We start from the raw sequence: 22,430 nt of genomic DNA, 5'->3' as shown, positions 1-22,430 counted from the left end.
TCAGCACAGCTGTGCAACACTGCCACCCTGCGGTGCACGTGCAGGGCGCTGCCTGGAAAGCCCGGCTCCTTCTCCCTTCAGTGATGCGTGCTTGTCTGTTCCCGCCTGAAGAATGTTGGGTATCTTAGATCCAATGGTCTTTGAAAGCCCTTACCTGTGCTACCACCACAGGACTGAGGGCCAATTCCTACCAGCCCTAAAATCAAATCTCCTGGCAAGATCCATCTGACACTACTTCCCTGGCTCTCACGCCCCAGCACCACAAAGATTACTGTCCGCATGGGGAGGTAAACAAGGTGATTTCTGTGGAAATCTTCCAAGTCTGAGTCATTTCAAAATAAAAAGTTAAAGATGAAAGAAAAGAGGCTAAGTATTGAAGGCCCAAAGGTACAAAAGGGAGTCTGAGTTCTGCAGACTGGAGAGGAATGGCTGCAGGTGGGATCCCACACATCACACTGAGTTGAGCATCTGGCAGACTAGTCCAGGGATTGGGGCTTGGTTTCAAAACCCCTGGTGGATGACTGATTGGAGACTGAAGTGGGAAGCAGCACGCCTAGATAAAGATGTGATGTACTGAATCATATGCACTGGACCCATCCATGACTTAACCTCAGCCCTATATCCAAGTTACTGAAATAGATGAAAGACTGGAGAACTAAATCAGGAGGCAGAGATCTGCAGCACACTTCTCCCCATTCACATCCCACCCTCACTTCTTCCTACTAGTTAGCCTGTCTCAAAAAAGCCAGGTACCTAGTGCTCCAACACTGAAGACCATTTTCAATAATTCAGTAAGAATAATGTATTCTTTACAACTCAAGAGATTAGCCTAGGATCCTCATCAGAGAAACATGAGTGGCTTTTTACTGGCCTAGTGCTTACAAGGGAATGCAGCAGAGCAGAGGGCCCAAAATCCAAGCCCTGGGGGGTGAGACGCCTACTTTCTCACCAGTGATGAGTTGGCACCAGAATCAATGCCTCAGAACCAACATTCTGTTGTCTTCATCCATTCTCCTGGAAAAGCCCGCCAAACTGGATCTACCCACTAGGTACCTGGGGCCCAGTTTTCTTTTACTTGAGCGTCAGGCCAATCAATCACTGAAGCCCTTTAAAGGACATAAGAACTAAATGCTAACAGTCCCAGTCAGTACTCAGGTCTCACCAAGAGTTTCAACCCCCCTTCACTACTAGCAGCAGGGATGAAGGAAACACAACCAAAGCCTAACCCCTACCAGGTGAACACGTAAAAAACTTTTCAAGAGACATGGATCAAACCATTCAAACAAAACATCGTTGTAAGCAGCAGCACATCAACAAAACAGCAGAGGCAGCGTGACCACAACAGGGAGAGAACCACCGCCACAGCCACGTCCTTGGCTTCTCACGTGTACCAAGCTCACTGCGCCTAATCAAACGGCTGCCTGGAGAACGTCAGCCATTCTCCACCTACTCTTGGTAAAGCACGCCTACTCAGCAGGGAGGGGAAAGCAGCTATTCCTTTTGACAAAGCTGCAACTTCCATCTCCAGTCAACAGAGATTTGAGGATGAAATCAACTCCTCCAAAGAGCACACTGGACTATTTTATTAAACAAAGAGAAAAGCACTTCCCAACCAGGGCTCCCAGGTACTTGAAAAGCTGTGCTTCCAACAGCTTAGAGCCTTTTCTTCCGCTGCTGGCTGTTAATTTTCAGTTCTATGTAACTAAAATTCATGCTGCACAACTGATCAGAAGGCCTGGGCAAGTTTTTTAAACAGTTTGAGCTGAAAAAAAAGAAGGGACGGCTGGGGTCAGCAGAAGTATGCAAAGTGGAGGGGCACTATTCTGAGGTTTCATCGGCTCCACCTTTCTTTCTCAAAATACCAATGACAGTCCTCTGTGTATAGGCAGGATGTGAACGTTACCCAACTAGACCATCGTCTCCCTACAGCAGATACCTACCAAAGGAAAATTGGGGGGGGGGGGGGGGGCGGGGGCCGCGAGCCCATTCACCTTGAAACAGAAAAAACTGCCTCTACCTCAGTTTCCCAGATAACCTGCCCCCTTTTCATCTCCTCTCATTCCCAAGCCTCTTTCCCTAAAACCTGGCATCCTCTTAAGGCCTAACCGAACAATGTTTGAGACAGGAGTCTGTCCCCTTCAAAAGAAAGATTTCAGAATGAAATGCCAATGAAAATGAAGTCAGCACAGACTCAATCCAGCATCTACCATTTTCTGATTGAGTCACATAACCCATGCCCTTCGCTTTCTGCCAGGAGTAGAGTGAGCAAAGCCACAGAACACCTACCATTAAGTAGGTGCTCTCCTTCCTGTAAAAAACCCAACTGGCTTAACATCGTGCTCCAGTCAGAGTGAAGCTTGAATACTGCCCCAAAGGAACCCTAATTTGTTTGAGCCCCACCCTCAATAAAGTGTCACAAGAGCCAAGAGTCCTTACAAAAAAACAAAACCACTATAAATAATAAACTCACTAAAATCAGTGTATAAATTAACACGGTAAAAGGAAAACCTCCATGTAGTTGGACAAACCTGGGGCAATACATCGTGTATTTTTTCATTTACCCTTTCATTCATCCATTTTTTTGCCATGACAGGAAAGTTTGATCTCTACTTTCAAGGCTACCACTTGACCTCTTCTCCCCTGGACCAAGTATCGAACACTTTATTCCAGTTCCTGCTAGGCAGGTTGACCTGCAGAGGAAAACTCCCCACATTCTTGACCTGGACATCAAACCTCCAGCAGAGTGAAGAGGGGGAAGAGAAAGAAAATTTAACTAAAATGATGGTTTTTAATGGGAACCAGAGGTATGGTTACAATTACATAGTCCGACACAAAAAACCCGTGGGTGATCAGGAGTTGGAAGGTTACAAAATAATGAGGGTAACACTGGGTACAGGAAGAAAAGCTGCTCCAGAACGTCAGGAGCCAGGCTAATACGGCCTCTCCCTGCGATCCTGTCTGTGCTCACCCCTGCAAGAAAGAGCATCCATTAGGTCTGAGTCACCAACTTCTCCACCCACCCCACCCCCAAAATCCTATCTGCCCCTGCTACCTAACCCCAAGAAATACTTCATCTCTATACGTTATAGGGTGTAAATGGGGGTCTACAGATAAGTTCCCCAGACAATGTTCCTTCCCTCCTCCCCCACCCAATGTGGTTACAGTCTCAGCTTTCCAACCTAGCCCTCAAAACCAAACCACCTTCTAAAAACCTTGCAATCCCATGACTTCTGTTCAGTTGCTCTACTTTCACTTCAATTTAGAGTCTGACTTACCTGGAGTCCATCTTGCCAGGGCCAAAGCCACCTCTGTCCCCACCACCCCGGCCCCCTCGGAAGCCCCCACGGTCCCCTCCTCGGCCTCGGTAGCCGCCCCGATCATAGCCTCCTCTGCCACCACGACGATCATCTCCGTAGTTACCCCCTAGGGAAAAAGAAACAGGGTGTATCACATCCCCGTATCATATCCCCCAAATCCCTCCTACCTTCCCTTTAGCCTCCTTGCTAAACAGTAAGATCTATCTGATCCCAACTCTTCTTACCAGCTCTGCCTCTTCCTTACCCATGTGAGAGCCTCCTGGTCCCCCTCCTGGGCCATCTGGTTTAGGGGCCTTACACTGGTTGCATTCATTCCTCCAAGAGAAGTTCATGTTCTCACACGTACTGAAGAAAATAAGACAGTTAGTTTGGGGGAGGGGGAATAGCCAAGACCTAGAATAAGGAAGACTGCAAGGAATTTAAGGACACACAAGGAAAACTGAGGCCTCAGAAAGGCAAAAAAAGGCTTGTTTCTCAGGAGCAGAGCCAGACAAGAACTGTGGCTTACTGAACCTAGTCCAGTGCCTCTCCCACTATAGCCACCTTACCTAGGTAAGCCTGTCCCCATCAGCGTAGCCTTGACATTTACTAGCTGGAAAACAAATTCTACCATAATATCAAAGAGCACACAGGTAAGAGGGCTGAGAGAAAAAGAAATTTCACTCACGGATTAGGACATTTCCAGTCCCCAGCTCGCTGCTGTCCTCCACCGCCACCACCGCCGCTGGGGAATCCTCCTCGGCCACCACCACCACTGCCACCACCTCCGTAGCCTCCACGGCCCATGGGTCCTAGTGGAGATACAAGTATGGATCTGCTCCCCTTCCAAGTATGGCTAAGCTAACCTTTTCCACGCAAGCCCTTAACACCCACCCTGCCTCCCCTCTCTCCCCATCACCTATTATATGAGCAGCAGAAATAGCTTCTCACCTCCTCGCCCTCGGCCTCCACGACCATTGCCACCACCCCGATTAAAGTCTGCTCGTCGAGTAGCAAATGAGACCTTGATGGGATTCCCAGAGAATTCTTTACCTAAAGAAATAAAGGAGGTATATATTAAGACCTGTGGTTCCAAAAGCACACGGTACAATCAAGGGAAGACCCTGCCTTCCTTTAAGTGGACTTCCTTTAAGTTCATACTCTCATGAGACAAACAAAAATAAGACTACACCAGAATAGTAGAAAGTGTTAGACAACTTAAAGAAATCCTCAAAATGTAGCCTGCTTCCCAATGCTGGTTGCCCGATCCCCCACCGCCACTGCCAGCCTCCTCACAACACATACCATCAAACCAGTCAATAGCTGCTTTAGCGGAAGGTGGGTCATCAAATGATACCGTTGCCTCGCCCTTCAGCTTGCCTGTTTCCCTGTCTGTGTACAGATTAATCATGGGCTGTCCCGTTTTCTTATTTGTCTGAAGAAAGCAACATGAGATAACATCAGTCTTACAGGATATAGCACTACCCACCTTCCACCTCCACAACCTGAGGTCTATCATAACCATACTTCCGTATCTCACCTGTAACTTAAAGCTATCAACTATAATTGTTTCTCACTTCAATATTAAAAGATGAGACTAAAGGTTATAGACTACAAATTCAAGTTTTAGACATTCCCTTTTTATCAACTGAGTCAGTTATGCCTTTTTGGGTTAAAAGGTGATGTCTTTTTAAAAATGGCAACAGTTAATGTTCTTTCCTCAACAAATTATGCAGGCAGCCCTTAAGACTTTCATTCTTACTAAGGTGTGAAATCCAAAAGCCTGCAACACTTGAGAGAAAGCACCCACTGCTCCACAGGTACCTTAATGATACCAATCTGCTTGAAGTAGTCAGCCACAGACTCAATTGTAACATTCTCGCCCAGGCCTTGCACGAAGATGGTGTTGTTGTCTGAATTATCCTGTTCTGCTTGTAGAACGCAGGAGGTAACATGAATTTGAAGAGAGAAAAAAAAAGATAAAACAAGTCAGTGACTCTTAATAACCTAACTTTAAGGAATACTTGATACTAAGCTTTCAAAGAAAAAAATTCTGAAAGCAAGCAATATATTTTGGTTTAAGTCAGACAAATGAAAGAAAGCCCCATTCCTCATGTTCCATTATCTGAGTGCCTGTATGCTAGCCACTTCACAAATTAAAGCTTAATTTTACAACTACCCTTTGAAACATGTTGCTCATTAAAAAAAAACAGGGCTCAGGAGCTACCTGCCCAAGACCACAAAGTACACCACTGTTTGTCAACTTTCAGTTGAAGAGCCAAGTTAAGAAACTTATCTTACACTAAAATCCAGTATACAAACATTATTAAAACAAAAAATACACTAAATGTTTCCCTTTATGTCTTTTTCGCTCACTAATTTGGTCATGATCCATGTTCACAAAAGCACTAATTAAACCAGCAGTTCAGGATTACGGTCCACACACAGATGCATCGGCATCTCCTGAGACTTGTTAAAAATGCAAATTCTCAGCTCCTCCCAGGCCTACTTAATTGCTGGGTAAGAAAATCACCCTATCAGTTATTTCTGATACATGCTCATTTATAAACCACTGCTAAGTACAACTACACCTCAACTCTCTTCCCCGCATTTCCCTTCTTCTCTACTCCTGCTTTTTCAGATTCCTTTTTTTAAGTTTCAGAGAACATCCAGTCAAAGTCCTGCTACCAGCTTAGCCATTCTTTCATGCCACCTGTGGACTTACCAGAGTCGTGACGTGATCCTTGGTCCCGAGGGCCTTAAGTGACATGAAAACAAAAAAACAAAAAAAAAAACAAAAAACAAAAAACAAGGAAAGAGGAGCCGTCAGTCAACAGGTAGAGACCTCAAGAAAAAAGATAACATCAAATCCAAACTTTTGCAAAGTATCGGGTAAGTGCTCACAGCCTCACTCCAAACCCTGTCCTGGGCTGCCCGCCCAGAGAAAATCCTAGGCAGGTCTGGGGAAGACACAGGCCCCTTTTCTTAAGATCTGTATGTAACTTGAGTCCCCACAGGGACAACTCCACACTTCAGAAAATGCTGCCTCCCCCAGCTCAGGCTGGTAAATGTCCTCAGCACAGATTGGGAGGGCCAGGAGGGAGATCCATTGAAGTTAACAAACCAACTCATAGCTTGGCCCTGTTCTCTCACCCGAGAGAAATGGGCTCACCACCAGCAATGTGATATGCGTCCAGTTTCTCCAAACTTTTAACACCAAAGACACTTATCTCTCGTGGAACAATTTTTAATTTCATCTTTAGAAACCATTCTTAAAACCATGTTGTTTCCCCCAAAACCACATGAAAATAAGAATCATACATAATAGCTATTGTATTTTTAAGCATGTCCCAGGGAACAGACCAGAAATCTTATTTCCATAATGCAGCCTCTATTTTTTTTTCCAGAGACCATCTTTGACCAAAGTTTATCTGAATTCACCATATATAAGTATTGTACCCACACTCAATGACACCTAAATCATGAACCCAAGCCTTTGGCTTTAAATGTTGAGACAAATCAAGAAACCTTTTGTTAGTTAACCAAACCAGAAAAGTTCCAGCTTACTGGGAGACTTCTCAAATTTGCCATTTTTCCATGAATTCAAGTTTGTGCTGTTATAAGACCTGGTTATTTCCCGTGAGCCACACATGCTCCCAACCTTTCTTGGAAGTAGTGCACACCTTCCTTCCCAGAGCTAGTTTCTATTTGCCCATCTGAGTTGAGTTTAAATACATGTATGTAGAATTGCATTGACACCATTCAGTATTTAACGTATAAATATATACCAACATCACCATCCTCAGGGCAGGGCAATATTTCACATGCCTCGTCCAGAATTAAAACATTTGGAGGTTGTTACACACACACACTAGCCTTGGACACACTGATCAAAAGGATCCTAAAGCCAAGTTGGCACCACGTGTTCCAGCACACTCTCTCCAGTTTCTCGTAACGGTGATCACTAAGTGCCAGGTGTGGCAACACTCCTGTCAGAGGCCTACTAAACGCCTCTTATTAACCTGGGTCAAACCAATTTGGTACCAGATGACTGCTGAGTCTTACCCTTGCCTGCCTCCAGGCTAGCACACATTTGGCAGCAGGTGGCATTCTACCCCACACCTTTCTAGAGGTGTTCTGGACACTTCCAAACCTTTGACACTTAAAACACGCTAAGACATCTGCAAATGAACAATCAGACAAAGCATTGCTGGGAGTTGGGAATTTTGGAAACTCTGTTCACTTACCACCAAATTTATTGAAGCCACCTCGGTCACTTCCGCTGGAGAAGACAAGTTAGAAGAAAGGACATGAAGCTTCCAACGGCTACAAAGGGCGTTTTTTGATTTTGTTCAACATTCCCCAAACAAGGGTAGGTGTTTTGGGAAAATGATACAAAGTGGCTACTAAAATACATTCCCCTTCCTGACCACCCCTTGTCTGACCTTTGAGCATGTCACACACATGTGTGCAATTTCTCAGACACAATTTTTAAGAATTCTTGCTTTAAAAGGTTATATGCCTATTTCCTCTGGAAAAAAAAGACCCGTTTTCCTTGGTCGTTCTTCCGATGTAGCAGATGTTTTTTCCTCTTGTCGCGAGTGGTTGACAACCCAGTAGTTGGTTTAAAAACCCTACACCCCCGGATTTACCCAGAAGACATTTCACACCAGACTGGGGTAGCCCTGAACACATTTTTGTGGTTTTTGCTTTGAAAGCAGCAAGCAGACCCAACCCTATTCCATAAAAAGTCAAAACCAAAGGCAATTTCCCCTTAAAGCGAGACAAACTTAGCTAAGCCCTACCCTAACTACTGAGCTGTTTTTGATCTCTCCCCACCCCCGGGGTCACCCCTTCTACACTGCGAGAAGAGCGGAGTATTTTGCAATGTCACCTTTCATACCTGTGGCACATAAAATGCAGAGCAAGTTAACAGTCACATAACAGTTGTTTTTCTTTTTAAAGTTTTGCATTAAACACACGCACACAACAGAGTTTTCCTCAGTTTTGTACAGTTTTTGAGACTGCCCCCACCCACCTCTGAATACTTACCATATACAAATTCGCTTAAAAAATCCTACTTTTTCCCAAAAAAGAGTAACACACTGACATTCCTCCCCTTCTCAAGGGAGACAGAGTAGGGTCCTTCAAATCATATTTACCAGATTTGATAAATGCTTTAACATCAAATCTAAGGTTTTACTTCAACTTCAGCAGGAAGGGGAAGAAGGTCCAGTTGGACAAGTAACCAGGGGAAGGGGGACAGTGGAGCAAATAGGTGGGATACCACTGTCAAGCATATTGTATTTTGTCCAAAAGGTCTGCACACTTCAGATAGACCCATAAACCAAGTCACACACAGATCATTACTGTCAGTCAAAATAGTGCAAATAAATCAAGCTCGTGGATTCAAGTGACTACAGAATAGGGGAAGAGAGAGTAGCAAATTCCCGGAACCTCAAGTAGGTCAACCATTAACTCCCTTAGAGGACACGTGGGAATACAAGTAACAAGTTTCCCTACTACCAGGAGTGGGATCATCGGTTGCCCTTGCAAAGAAAGAAGCCTTTACTTCCATGTTTCTTGCCTAGCGTATCAATGACTCCAATCCACATACCCCCAGGTTTTTCCTTTTTCTTTAGAAATTGAGATGTCAGTACTCAGGTCTCTATATAGAAGTGTGGGTGTGGAAGCTCAGGCTCCCAAGTTCTCACAAAAATAAAACGGGGATGTATGAAGAAGAAACAGTCAATGTTCCCAAATCAAAGCCCTCAGAAATCCCTAGAATAAGGTTAACCATGCACTAACAGACTGGCTTTAAGGGAGATTCATGCAACCCTCCACACTTCCCACTAATGTTACTCCCTGGCTCACAAGACACCTACCCCATGCCGCCTCTGCCTCCACGACCGCCTCCACGACCTCTGGGTTCATAGCCACCACCACTGCGGTTGTAACCGCCGCCGCCACCGCCCCGGCCGCGGCCCCCACGGTCCTGCTGGCCTCCCCCGTAGCCACCGCCGCCACCACTCTGGTCCTGACTGCCATAACCGCCGCCGCCACCACTCATGGAGGACTGGTCTTGGCCATAGCCACCTGTCAGGAAAGAAAGGATGCTTTAAGAAAAAAAAAGACTGCGAAGTGGCACAAATCAATTCAACAGTGCCTAGAGATAAATGGTAACAGAAAACAATAAGAAAGCTAGGAAACAAGAACGTAAGATTTTTCAAGAACACTTTTAGGGTAAGGGTCAAACAAAACACAAACCCTTACAGAAAACAGGTATGAGAAAAAGCTGAAAACACCTTCTCACCTCCACCACCCCCTCCACCACCGCTGCTGTTGTACTGGTTCTGCTGTCCATAGCCCTGAGGGGGGTTATAGCTCTGCTGCTGTCCATAGCTCGGCTGCTGTCCACCATAGCCAGACTGCTGGCCGTAGCCCCCGCTCTGGGGCTGGCCATAGCCGCTGCTCTGAGAACTGCTACCGTAGCTAAGGAAAAAGAAAAAGAATTATAATGTCAACATGTCCAAAACGTCCTTTCACTTTTGGCACAGTCCATTCTCTGTACCCAATAGAGACCCCTCCCTCCCAATTACTTCCCATGATTACTCCTATTGCTGATCACATAATCATTCCTTACTAAGTCACCCCTAACCTTTCGGTCCTCTCCTTCTCCCCCCCAACAACTCCTTACCTTCCCGAGGTGCTACTAGGAGCTGGCTGCTGGCCATAGCCAGGGTATGAGGACTGCTGCCCATAAGACGACTGAGAACTTTGGCTGCTGCCATAGCCACTAGTTGAGCCATAACCCTGGGGAGCTGACTGTGTGCCATAGCCTGCTACAAGGTAAAGAAAAGGAAATCACAAAAGCCATGAGGGAAAAAAAGAGGCAAGGAATGGGTTGAAGAAAACATTATATACGACCTAATGCTACCCATACTTGAAAGTCAGCCTCTAAAAAGCTGCCTGGAAACCCTGCAACTCAGAGTTACCCTTCTCTTCTACCCGAAGCCAACGTTCCAAAGTCTACCAGCTCCAGAGTTCCCATCTCATCCCACCCGCACCAAAGCCATACTCCAGGACCACTAAATCACAACCCAAGAAATCCCTACTCATTAACAGCATTTAACCTGCCTGTTTGTGTGCAATACAAATAGGACAACCCATATTGTTTACACTTCAGGACCTCAGGGAAAATTCCATCTCCTTGTGTTTCATGTAATATACAGCAGTCTAACTTCAAACATCAAACAAATCATTTTCTCCCTTTAAGTATCAAATGCCTAGAACTTTTCTCCCTTTAGGGAATACTCTCACTCACATTTCATTTTCATGCTTAGGGGAAATAGTAAAAGTGCAGCATAAATAAAAATAAAAAGTCAAAACAAAATAAAAGAAAACAATTACAACCCAATTAGGTTGGTTTCCTTTCTGTTTGAAAGGACTCAAACTCCAAAGAGCTTTAAGGGTCATAGACTCGTTAAGGGAAAAACAACATGGGACAGTTTCAACACTTCAGCACTGCTTAGGTTTAAGAAAAGCAACATTCAGAAACAACAGGAAGAGGCGGGGTGACCCACTAAAAAAGAGACTCACTGTTCTGGGTCTGTCCATAAGAACTACCATAGCTGCTCTGGCCATAGCTTGAAGTGTCCGGTGATTGGCCATAACCACTGTAACTCTGCTGTCCATAGGGCTGATTGCTCTGCTGGGAATAGCCCTGCCCAGGCTGGGTAGGGTAGGCCCCATAGCTGGAGGAAAAAAAAAACAGCGTTCTCAGGAAAAGACACTTTAGCCACCCTGGCCCTCTACAAACTCTGGAAGCCCAGGAATGACACTCACCTTTGGGTTGCTTGTTGACTATAGTCTGCAAAAGAAAAATACGATTATATTACCTTCAGCCATCCCTAAGAGAGTAGACTAGAACTAAAGGCCTTAATCCAGCCTCAGGGCTCCCAGATAAGAAAACAAACAAAACTATGTTACCCAAAAGGGCATAAATTCCCTCATGAAACCCTAGTTGAGAGGGGTAAGCTGGCAGACCAAAGTCAAGTTTTCTTACAATAAAGAACCGCAAAGAAAAACTGCCTTTCTAGACAGACCAAGAAGCCTTAAGTACTGGAAAAACCAAGAGTCTTGGTGGACAGCTACAATTTTCTGCAACTTAAACTGATGTCAAGAACTGCACAAATTTACAAGCACTTACTTCTCACACCTGCTCAACGAGGAAGGTGTCACCAACAATCAGGCTGAAGTCACACACATGCTTCAGCAGGACAGGTTTTAATTCTAGCCAGAGGCAGAATTTGGAATGCAGCCTCCACTTTCTCAACCCAAAGAACAAGAATGTCTCAAAAGAGGCCATTCTTCATCCATTGCCAGTCTTGGGAGACCGGAAAAGGGGGCTTTTAGTGCAAAGCCAGCTGATCAGAAGAGAGCTGTTTGATCCCAAACGACAGAGATCATCGTCAAAGCGCTTGCCTCGGGAGGCAAGTTAACCAGTACTCAAGTCCCCGGCCCTATGGCTCCCAACGAGTCCGTTTCTCATTTCCCTTGCCTGCCCCGGAGCTGTGGGGAGACTCGGGGAACCCAAGGTAGCGAAAGCGCTTTTAAAACGCCACATGGAAGACGCACTGACCAGATCAAATCACTTCCTCCGTACAGGAAACGAGGCGCTTCCCCCGCAGGAAAAGGAAAAGGATCGGGAGAGGGTGTGGCCTCAGGCGGCCGTTCCTTTCAGTTCCTACCTCTCCAAGAGTAAATTTAGGCGGGAAAAGCCTCGGGCCGAGTCCTCAAACCCACAGGAGGACCCCCCCCATGCCGTTAAGCGGGCACGCGGCCCTGATCCCGATCCTCCACCCCCGGCCGCGTGGCAAGCCAGGCGGGAACCAGGCCGTCCCGCCCCTTCCCGAGGGACCCCGGGGGCCAGGCCCACACGGGACGCGCGCCGCGGAGCCTCAAGACGAGGGTCTCGCGACAAAAAGCCCGGCCTAAACGAGGCGGGAAGGGGGGTTCGCGCCGCCAGAAAGGGGGGAGGGGCTAGCAGAGCGCGTGCGCGCACCGAGTGCCCGGATGCAGCACTGCGACAAAGCGGGCCCAAGCGTGGGCCCGGGGACCACGGGGAGAAAAGGCTACGGGGGCTGAGCATTTCCATCCGTTTCTCACGTTTCCAATCACTAAGAAGAGTCCCTCCCAACCCCCACCTCAAGGAAAAAAGCTGCGAAGGGGGGACCTCCCGCCCCGCGCAAGGCGCCAGAGGGAAACAAAATGGCGACATTGGCCTCCCCCTTCAACCCCTCTCGCTGCTCCCCGCCAGCGACGCGAGAAGATCCTACACGCGATCGCCGCCTGAGTCCCACCGAAAAACAAAAGCCCAAGTGGGAGGGAACGAGGCCCCGGGCCGGCGCGCCACCACCGCCTCGCGCCCTCACCTACCGTTTGAGGCCATGTCCGCGCACGCGCGCACAGGCCGAGTAGCAGTAAAATTCCAACGCTACAGAGCACCGACGCCTCGAGGACTGAGCAACCCCGCCTCCTGCGTCGAGGTTTATGTACGCCTCCCCGCCTACGTATCCCGAGGAATGCACCAAATGCGGAAAGGAAAGGGAGAAGCATGGCCGGACTCCTGCCACCCTTCAGGGAGGATGGAGGATCCTATCAGGGAGAAAGGAAACTTAATAACTAAGAACCTTGCAATAACATACATAATCCTATTTTTTGTCAGAGAACTTAGATTTCCTCTGCAGGACTAGCCTCACGATTCACGTCCACCCCTATGAGGGCATAATGGTACGGACCGATTACCCCCGGGGGCGGGGCGAGGGGCCGAGGGCGTCTGCGGGCGGAACTGTAGTCAAAGCTGGGAGTCGTGGGGCGGGAACCGAAATTCCTCTGGCTGGCTCCTTTCACTGGGCCCCACTTTCATTCACGATGGGGAGCTCCTGCGCTCCATTGCTCTCCCACTGCTTCAGACTCTTCCTCCCTCCGGCGCCAACTCTAATGTTCCTCCCCCGACTACACACACCGACTCTCTCCCTACGTCTAGGTTTTCATGCATCGTCTTTCAGGGTTGCGTCTCCTTAGTCCTTACCAGGGTTTGTGGATTGTGACGTTTGATATGAAAGAAAGCATAGAGTTTAGCCCGGACCCCTGGGTCCTAGTCTGGTCAAGCACTGATCACCCACCAACAACCTCACGGCCTAGCCCCTGAGTAGCCATGGAATGGAAAAACCCAAGCCCTCCGGATTTCAGAGAGCGTTTAGTTTAAATCTGGAATCTCCCAGCCTTTTACTGATAGAGGGCTACTTTTTATTTTCCTGAACCAATATGGAGAGCCACTAGTAACTGATACTTGTATAGGGCTTAAGTTGTTTCAAAATGCATAATTAATTGCTTACCCATTACAGTCTCATGAAGAAAGTAAAGATATCTCCATTTTATAGGTAAGAAAAGTGAGAGTCAGAGAGGCCAAGTACAATCCATGGTTATAGAACAACTAAGGATCAGGGGTCCCAATTCAAATCCAGGCATGTGTGACTGCAAAACATTCCTTTTGTTGATTATATGAACACTTTACAGTGTTCTGAAGCCTGTTCACTTCCTGTGAGAGCAAGGACAAAAAGTAAAATTCAAATTTACTTGCAACTTGCACTCCACTTTCCCACAGGACAAGGGGCAGCTGAAACAAGAAGCAACTGGGCATGTGCGTGCAATTGACCAGAGTCTCCCTTACTCCCTGTTATTCCTGACATGGAAGCCAGTGTCAATTGCCATTAATATCAGCCACAATCACAACCAAGAACTTCAGTTTATACAACTGTCATTGCAGCATTGTCTATATATCAAACTGTTAGAAACCACTTAAGTGCCTACCAACAGAGGATCTGGTTAACTTAGTTATTATACAGAACACGGTATCAATCTCAGCACTCTTGGCATTTTAGACCAGATAATTCTTTGCTGTGGGGGACTATCCTGTGTATTGGAGGATATTTAGCAGCATTCCTGGCCTCTATCTGTGTTAGGTATTTGTAACAATCCCTCATTGTAATAACCAAAATTGTCTCCTGGCTGGAGATGCAGTTACATCATCACCTCAGATTGAGAACCACTGTGATACAGCCATACTATGAGATTAAAAAAATGAGATGGATCTAAGTGTACAGATATCATGAGATTTTTTTTAATGAGGTGGATCTAAATGCAGAGATATAAAAACTATCTAAGCTCTATTATTACTGGGAGAGAGGAGCAAGGTACTACGCAATATGTGTGTAATATGTTATTCTTTGGGTTTTAAAGTGTAGGGGGTAGAGTAACTGATATATATGTTTGTTCATACATAAAATACCTCTGGAAGAAGAAAAAGTTAGTATCAGTGGTTATGTCTGGAGAAGTCTGAGAAACTTGGGACTGAGTGTACGAAAGAAACTTACTTTTCCCTGCATCCTCCTTTATATTTTAATTTTTTACCGTGAATGTATATTGACCAATTCAAAAAGAAATTATCTCTTACAGAGTGGCATAGTGTAGGCAGAAAGAGGATGTTACAGGGTGAAACCAATCAATAGGCAGAAAGAGGATGTCACAGGGTGAAACCAATCAATAGGCAGAAAGAGGATGTTATAGGGTGGGGCCAAGGAGGGCTGATCAGTTTTGCAGTGAGTAGGGTGGGGAGGATCAGCTTTCCCTGTAACTGATGTGATGGCATGTCAGCTGGGAGTCTACCAGGTGAACAAAGCATCTGTCAGCCCAAGAATGGCATGAACAGAAGAAGGAAGGAGGAGCCAACTTGACCGCAGGTCTGTCTTCCTGGCACTGTGGCTGGGTCCTTGTCTACAGGGCCCCGGGTTGCTGGGTGTGGGGGAGAGCAGGCAACATCCCTCTTCTCAGGAGCCTTGAGAGGGACAGAGCGGGGACTTTGGGCCAGACCTCGGTACTTCTAGGCTGCAGTGCATTTTTGTATGAATTGGGAAAATGTCCCTTCCTCTAGGCTGATGCAGCCCATGCAGGGCCCAGGGCTTAGCAAGTAGAGTGGGAGCTGAATTTCCTTCAGCCCCAATTTGGCTCTCAGAGACAACACTTTTGCAGGACAAAACCGACACCACCCTAAGTAGGGGTCCTAAGGTATAAGATGACTCTGCTATTTTATGTCACTCAAAACAAGAATGAAAGAAAGTGACCTTGTAGGTATAACATGAAAATCAAATGATATTTCCATCTGCAGAGCATCTGTAACTGGGCTTAGAACATAGTTGCACGATGTCGTTTCCTCTCTCACCTGTCCTTCAAGATGCACGGCTTAAAGTAAGGAATTATTGCTTAATTATTTCCTCGGGCAGCACTCAGGACAGGAAATGCCCCTGGGTGAGGTGGGGGAGGGTGCCTATTCAGGTTTTGTGTCTCTATGGGAGGTTGTCATGGTCAACAGAATCGGGAAAATAAATACTGGGCAGATCATTGGGCTGCACTAAGAGAGAACCTGCTTGGACCAGCTGGACAAGAGCCACACAGTTCACTAGGTCTGACCAAGAATGGCAGAAAGTCTCCTAGGAGGCAGGGCCAGGAGACAGGAAGGGCACGGGCGAGGACTTTGGTGGTCATGGTGAAGCCAAAGGGCACAACTGTCCCGTCATTGTAGCACGTCCACTTCCAAATGCGTTAGCGGTTCCAGGGGAACAAACTGGCCAGCCCCAAATACTGGTACCTGGTTCCTGAAAATGACACATAAGCGGCTCTGGTGGCATTTCCACATCATCGCCTGTCAGGGAGGGTCTCTCACTCTGAAGACAAAGGAAAAAGGAGAAGGGCAGAGAAAAGGTAGCAGGACAAGGACTTCCTGAGAAATATGCAAAAAATCTGAAGACACTTATTTGTGCTTGACCTTGTTTATACAAAGACCTGAACCCTAACATGCCAAAGATATACTTTTTCAAACTTATTTGCATATTTTAAGAGGAAGATAGAAGAGGTCTCCTGACTTTGTCTGTGCGGCAACTAAAATGAAAATTACACATATTAAAAAACTTTTAAAAATAAGTGTCTCATGGGAACTATCTACAGCAGTAAGATCCACTTATGTAGTTTTTTAAAAATTGATTTTATTTTATTATTATTATTTTTTTAATAGAGGTACTGGAGACCCAGGATCTTATACATGGTAAGCATACACTCTACCACTGAGCTATACATACCCTCCCCCCACTTTTGTACTCCAAAATTTTCTAGGAGCAACATTTTAATAAGTAAAACAAATCAGTGGGATATTTTACTTTTTTTTTTTTGTATTAAGTCTTCAAATCTGGTGGGTCTCCAACATAAGCTTGGCCAGACTGCACACACCAAGAACATATAAACCATCAGACACAGACATGCACACATCTGAAAGGGCTTTTGTTGTAATTTCCACAATAAATTCTTCTGTTTCCAACTAAACAGGTTTGCGATTTTTTTTTTTTTTTTAAGAATTTTGCCCTAAGACTTCTGCCTCTTAGCTGATTAGAAACCAGAGAATTTAGCAACTCCTTTCTTTATTGAAAGCTGCACATGAAATAACTTAGGAAAAACCTTGCTTTAAAAAATATAAAGTGTGAAAAAATTTTTGAATAAAAAAATAAAAAGTGTGAAAAAAATGGCTTAGTAAGATTGGGAGGTTTGCTTCTCATTTCAGGAGTTTTCTTACCTGATGATCCTTACTGACATTAGAAGACATTTCTCTGGGTAAATATGGCTTTAGTAATTTTTATGTGAAGATGCGTTTCTCCTCTGCGGTAGAAGAAGAAACACATTATCCTGTCACCCAAAACTCTAACCACCAATGAGTGTAAAATTGGAGATAGAGGCATGGTTTATTTTCATCCACAGGGAAAAATAATGTAATTCTGCTCAATATAATTTTTATCTGCCACTTTTTCTATGACAATAGGAAAAACCTTCTGAACCGGTACCAAAATTGTGTGGAAATTTGCTGATAATCATATCAAAATATATCTAACCACAGTGGAATGATGGGGTTGTAATTCACCATGGTCTGTGAATTTCAGAACTTTCTTTTACTAGTCCAAGACAAGAAGTAGTGTTTACAATGAAATGGTTCGCATAAACTCTCTGGGTAAGAGTTTTCCTGTGTAATCTTAAATTCATTTCTAAAACTCTTATTCAGTGGTGTTATCTAAAGAACATGATAAGCATTTGAATATACTCAAGTACCAGAGAGTAATTGGAATTTATCAGGAAAACCTGAGATGCTCAAGGGTCAACTGCATTAGCAAAAGTAAATAGATGTGCAGGACCTACTTTAACTAGCGGTTCTCAATAATTCAGACTGTTACTTTAGCCTCTAAGATTTCTGAGGAATAAGACCTTTAATTTTTAATCTCTGTACCCTGGAAACACTGTATATCTCAAAAAGAGGTTAGAGGACGAATGGGCACAGACCTAAAGATAAAACATGTTCTGTTGCGTGAAATCTGGTGAATCATTACATCGAGATAATAAAATAAAACAAAATGAAGTAAACCTTGTTCTTGAAAGTTCACTTTGTGCCAGTCACCTTTACAAAAGATCTACATTAGAACGTGTTTTTGCTAACCGAAAGACATCCAAAGAGGGTTTTTGCTTTTACAAAAAAAAGGCAAAAAGTGAAAATAGTGTTCAGTGTTTGTTTTGCAGCAAGCTGTTACAAAGGCAGCGTCCACCCCAAACAGTGAAAGTGGCACCACCGAGCTCCTTCCTTGGCAGCTACACTCAGCATTTCAGCATCAAGCTGCCATAGGTTTGAAATGAGTCTGGGAGCATCTGTACTTTATCTGGATTTATTTTGTGCAACTATTAGCAGAATGTGTTCTAAAGTAATTGTTTCTTTGCATTATACCCTAGGGCTGCTCATTTGAGACCAAAGCGATGAGTCCTGGAGCAGTTTTTAGCTCCAATAGGACTCAGTTGATCAGGGGCTCTACTGGGGAAAGGATGAGAGACCCAAGTGGTGACTTTGTGCCACCGTGGCCCCTAGAGATCAGGTGATAGAGGCAAGGGGTGGGGGTGCCTGGCAGAGTAAAATGGAAAGAAGAGCAGCTACTCTTCCTGCCACAAGTGGGAGCTTCAGGGGGCACATCTTGACCATACCAGTCAACTTGGCTTCTGGTACAGAGTCCTGTCAGAATGTGAACCTTTATCAATTGTCTCTCAAATACTCCCACTCAGAGGGTCACTCCATTCAGTAACATGGAATGTGCATTTTAGACCCCACCTCAAGTTATTTTGGAGCACACTCCAGAAAGTCTCATTCTTCTAAGCAGAGAAGCAACAACACAGTAAGACAATATTCTGGCCAAGGGAATAGGGTTGCCAAATTTAGCAAATAAAAATGCAGGCTGTCCAATGAAATCTTAATTTCATATAAACACAAATAATGATTTCCCACTATTGCATGGAACATAGTTATACATAAAAGATTATTCACTGATTATCTGAAATTCAGATTTAACTGAATGTCCTCTATTTTACCTGACAACCTTACCAGGGGTTATATATACTTTTAACAGTTTTCCAAACTAAAATGTTTGGAGCCTTGCTCTGTAATGTCACCCTTTTGGTGTGCATTAGAGCAGGCACCCCAGATTCTTTTCGTTTCCGCACATCCTCTTTTCACAAGGAAATGCAGCACTGTCCAGCTTAGCTCAGGAGGAGTGGGTGTGGCTCTGCCCTTAACCTGTTGGAACTATCTTCTACTCCCTCTGTTCAGTATCTTTCAAAAGCTTGGCTGAGAGAAACAGTATTTTTTAAGGATTATCTCAAGAATGTCCTTTTTTTCTAGGTCAGTGATAATCAGCCTTTTTATTGAGAAAGCCAGTTCAGAAAAAAAGTAACTTGTTACCAAATTTTTTTTAAATTATCTGTTATCAGGAATGTAATAGCAACAATTTTGCTTAAGCATGTTTTTACTGTTTCCCCAATTGCTACAAGACTTCATTCTTTTGGTTAAACTTTCAGAAACTACATAACATGCCTGCTTTGGTGTATCTGATATAATGCTCTACCTTTTATGAAAGCTTGTGGTCTAGGAAAGAATTTTTGGAGCTGTCTCTGTTGTTTTTCCTTAACTGACCCTGGAATCCATTTAACTGGAAAATGTGTTTCTTCCTCTTTTTATTCAGGCGTAACAACCATACAGTAAAAGTGTGCAAAGTGTGCTAACCTTACATCTCAGTGAAGTTCTGCATGTGTATCACCTGAGTAGCCACCACCTAGATCGAGTTACAGGACTTTCCCAAAAAAAAGGAATTTAAAACAAAGCTATAGAACTTTCCTGCACTCCAGCAAATACCTTTGTGCTCTTCCCAGTTAATAACTTCCACCAGAGGGAAATACTATTCTCACTTCTACAATCATTGATTAGTATTTTCACTTTTTTAAAATTGAAGTATAGTTGATTTATAATGTTGTGTTAGTTTCAGGGGTACAGCAAAATGATTCAATTTTATATATATATATATATATATATATATATATATATATATATATATACACACATACATACATACATATATTCAATATATATACATATATTCTTTTTCAGACTTTTCTCATTACAGGCTATTACAAGGTATTGAATATAGTTCCTTGTGCTATATAATAGGCCCTTGATTAGCTTTGTTTGTTCTTAAATTTTATAAAATTAGAATCATACAGTATGATACTTACATTCCTTGAACATAAGTTCTGTTGGAGTCGTCTATGTTGATGCCCATATCAGTAATTCGTTCTTTTTTATTGCTGCATAATATTCCATTGTATGAATATATCACAATTTATCAATTTTCCTGTTACTGGGCATTTGTATTGTTTCTGAGTTTGGCTCTTATGAATAAAGCTTCTACAGACACTCTGCTTTGCTCACGTCTCTTGGTGCACTCATTTCTCTTGTGTCTAACCACAGGAGTATGGTTGTTGGGTCATAACACAGGTGTATGTTCAGCTTTAATGAATAATGCCAAAGAATTTTCTACCCACCCTCCCCACCCTACAGCAATGTATGAGCATTTCACTTGCTCTGCATCCTCAGCAATATTTGGTGTTGAACAGCTTTTTAAATTTTAGCCATTCTGCTGGGTGTTTGGTGGCATCTCTTGGTGGTTTATATTTTCATTTCCCCTCAGGTGATCTTGTGCAACTTTTCATATGCATACTGGCAATTGGATATCCTTTTTTTTTTTAGTACTTGTTAAAGCCTGAGGTAGATCAGCTCCAAAGCCGACTCCCTCAAGGAACCATGCCTTCGAGCCTTCGTGACCTTTCTAGTCCCCTTCTTTGCTGAAATCTGGGCTAAGCTGTGTCACTTGAACCAACAGAACGTTGCAGCGTGGAGCTGTGCCAGTTCCAGGCCTAAGCCCTAAGAGCCATGGCAGCTTCTGCTTTAGAGCTCTAGGGACTTCTGAGCCACCAGTAAGAAGTCCAGCTACCCTGCTGGAGAGACCATGACTATATCAGAGGAGAGACCTTGACATTGCATAGCAAAGCAAGAAGCCCAGCCATCCCAAGTGAACATCCAGATGTTTCCAGCCCCAACTGCATCTAACTGCAACCACATGAGGGACCCCAACCACCCGGTGGAGCCCAGTCACCCCACATGACCAAGAGAGATAACAAAATGGGTTCTAAGTCTTTAGGTTTGGGGCTGGTTTATTTCACAGCGGTAGATAACTGAAATAAAATATTTTGCCATTTAAAAAAATTTGAATTGTCTTGTCTTTTCCTTAGTACTTCTTAACCAGTTCTCAAATATGGTCTGGGAACCCCCAGCGGGGTCCCAAGACTCTCTCAAGGGGCGCCTAAGGCCAAAACTATTTTCATGATGCCAAGTGTACAATGTAGGTTTCCAAAGGATCCTTGACACATGATATCCCAACAGGCTGGATGCAGAAGCAGATATGAGAATCCAGCTGTATTCTATTCATCAAGACACTAAAGAGGTTTGCAAAAATGTAAAATAATGCCACTCATTTTTTTTTTTTTTGGTTTGGTTTGGAAAATACTTTTCATAAAAATATGTTATTTTACATTAATGTATAATGGATTTTTAATGAGTTAATAATTAGTATTTCTCAGTTTTAACTTCAAATGCAGTAAATGTTGATAGATATAACACACATAAGCAAAAACTCTTCAGATTTCTCAATAATTTTTAACAGCGTAAGGAGGTCCTGAGACCCAAACGTCTGAGAACTGCTGAATTGGAGGAAGCAGTTCATAGGTGAGGACCTTCATGGTATTCATACTTTGCATTAACCACTCTCTACATCTTCTGACTTTTTTTGCCCATTGCCTCATTTTTCTGAGTGTTTGTTGAATAAATTACAGGGTTTTATCTTTGGAGGGGCAAATGCCTACAAATGAGTGCCTGAGAAGGCTTAGAAACCCCAGGATTGTGTAAAAAAGTCTGAAATTGTTGCCCCTGTTAACCTAAAACAATACAACAGCCAGTCATTTCACCAGCAAAATGGATTTATTCACAAGCAACAAAGAATTGCAATTCAGAACATGCAAATATGGCGGCAAACCACATGCAAGCCCGGTAAAGCAAAGGAGAGTTAACTCTTTTACAGAGGAGAGGGGGAAGTTGAGAGGGCTGTTATAAACAAAAAGTTCATTGGAAGAAACTGGGAGTTCAGAGTATAGTGGCTTGTCATTGGCTGAGTTGTGACAGTCTCTCATTGGCTGAGCTGTTGCCAGGCAGGGAGAAAATCTTCCTCCTGCTAGGGGTAGGAAAGTAGTGTCACATCCTGCTGGAGATGCAAAGTTCTGTGTCTTCCTGTTGGGATCCGTATTGCCGTTAAGTGGTACGGGCATGAGAGCTCCCCCTGCTGTTCTCCCAACTCCATTTCAGTGAGGTTTCCCTTTACAAATTTTCACATCACCATGCTGACTTTCATTGTCGGTCACAGACTAGCTAAGGTTAGCAAGATTATCATTTGAATCTAGTCAATTGTTGGGTCCCTGTGTTTCCATTTCCTCCCTCCCTAATCACTTCTCTTTTTTCCCTTGTTCTTGCTACCCTGGGATTGTACCTCCCCTCCCAAAAAAGGCAAAAGCATGTAGGCTTTGCCTAAGCTTCTCTTTTCTAGGGAAACTGGG

The 22,430-nt window shown here is 44.3% G+C and overlaps 1 protein-coding gene across 2 annotated transcripts; it reads right to left on the bottom strand.

The window, feature by feature from the left end:
- Positions 1-2,768: 2,768 nt before the first annotated feature.
- On the bottom strand, positions 2,769-12,822 carry FUS (FUS RNA binding protein). 2 transcript variants are annotated; one of them, XM_031432835.2, is made up of 15 exons: positions 12,735-12,822; positions 11,142-11,166; positions 10,896-11,050; positions 9,994-10,138; positions 9,610-9,788; positions 9,182-9,392; positions 7,544-7,578; positions 6,022-6,054; positions 5,121-5,224; positions 4,602-4,731; positions 4,248-4,349; positions 3,985-4,108; positions 3,562-3,662; positions 3,276-3,423; positions 2,769-2,970 (listed from the first exon to the last, which is right to left on the bottom strand). In XM_031432835.2, the coding sequence occupies exons 1-15, from the start codon at positions 12,745-12,747 to the stop codon at positions 2,931-2,933; spliced, it is 1,545 nt and encodes a 514-aa protein (XP_031288695.1). In that variant the 5' UTR covers positions 12,748-12,822; the 3' UTR covers positions 2,769-2,930. The 2 variants fall into 2 exon arrangements, with proteins under 2 accessions (XP_031288695.1, XP_031288696.1); XM_031432836.2 differs by having other exon boundaries at positions 9,994-10,135; positions 12,735-12,819.
- Positions 12,823-22,430: the final 9,608 nt, after the last annotated feature.

This window comes from Camelus dromedarius, chromosome 24 (assembly GCF_036321535.1).
Source record: "Camelus dromedarius isolate mCamDro1 chromosome 24, mCamDro1.pat, whole genome shotgun sequence".
In the NCBI taxonomy this organism is placed as follows: domain Eukaryota; kingdom Metazoa; phylum Chordata; class Mammalia; order Artiodactyla; family Camelidae; genus Camelus; species Camelus dromedarius.
Note: the sequence above shows the minus strand (reverse complement) of the source record. Positions and strands in the feature narration are given on the sequence as shown.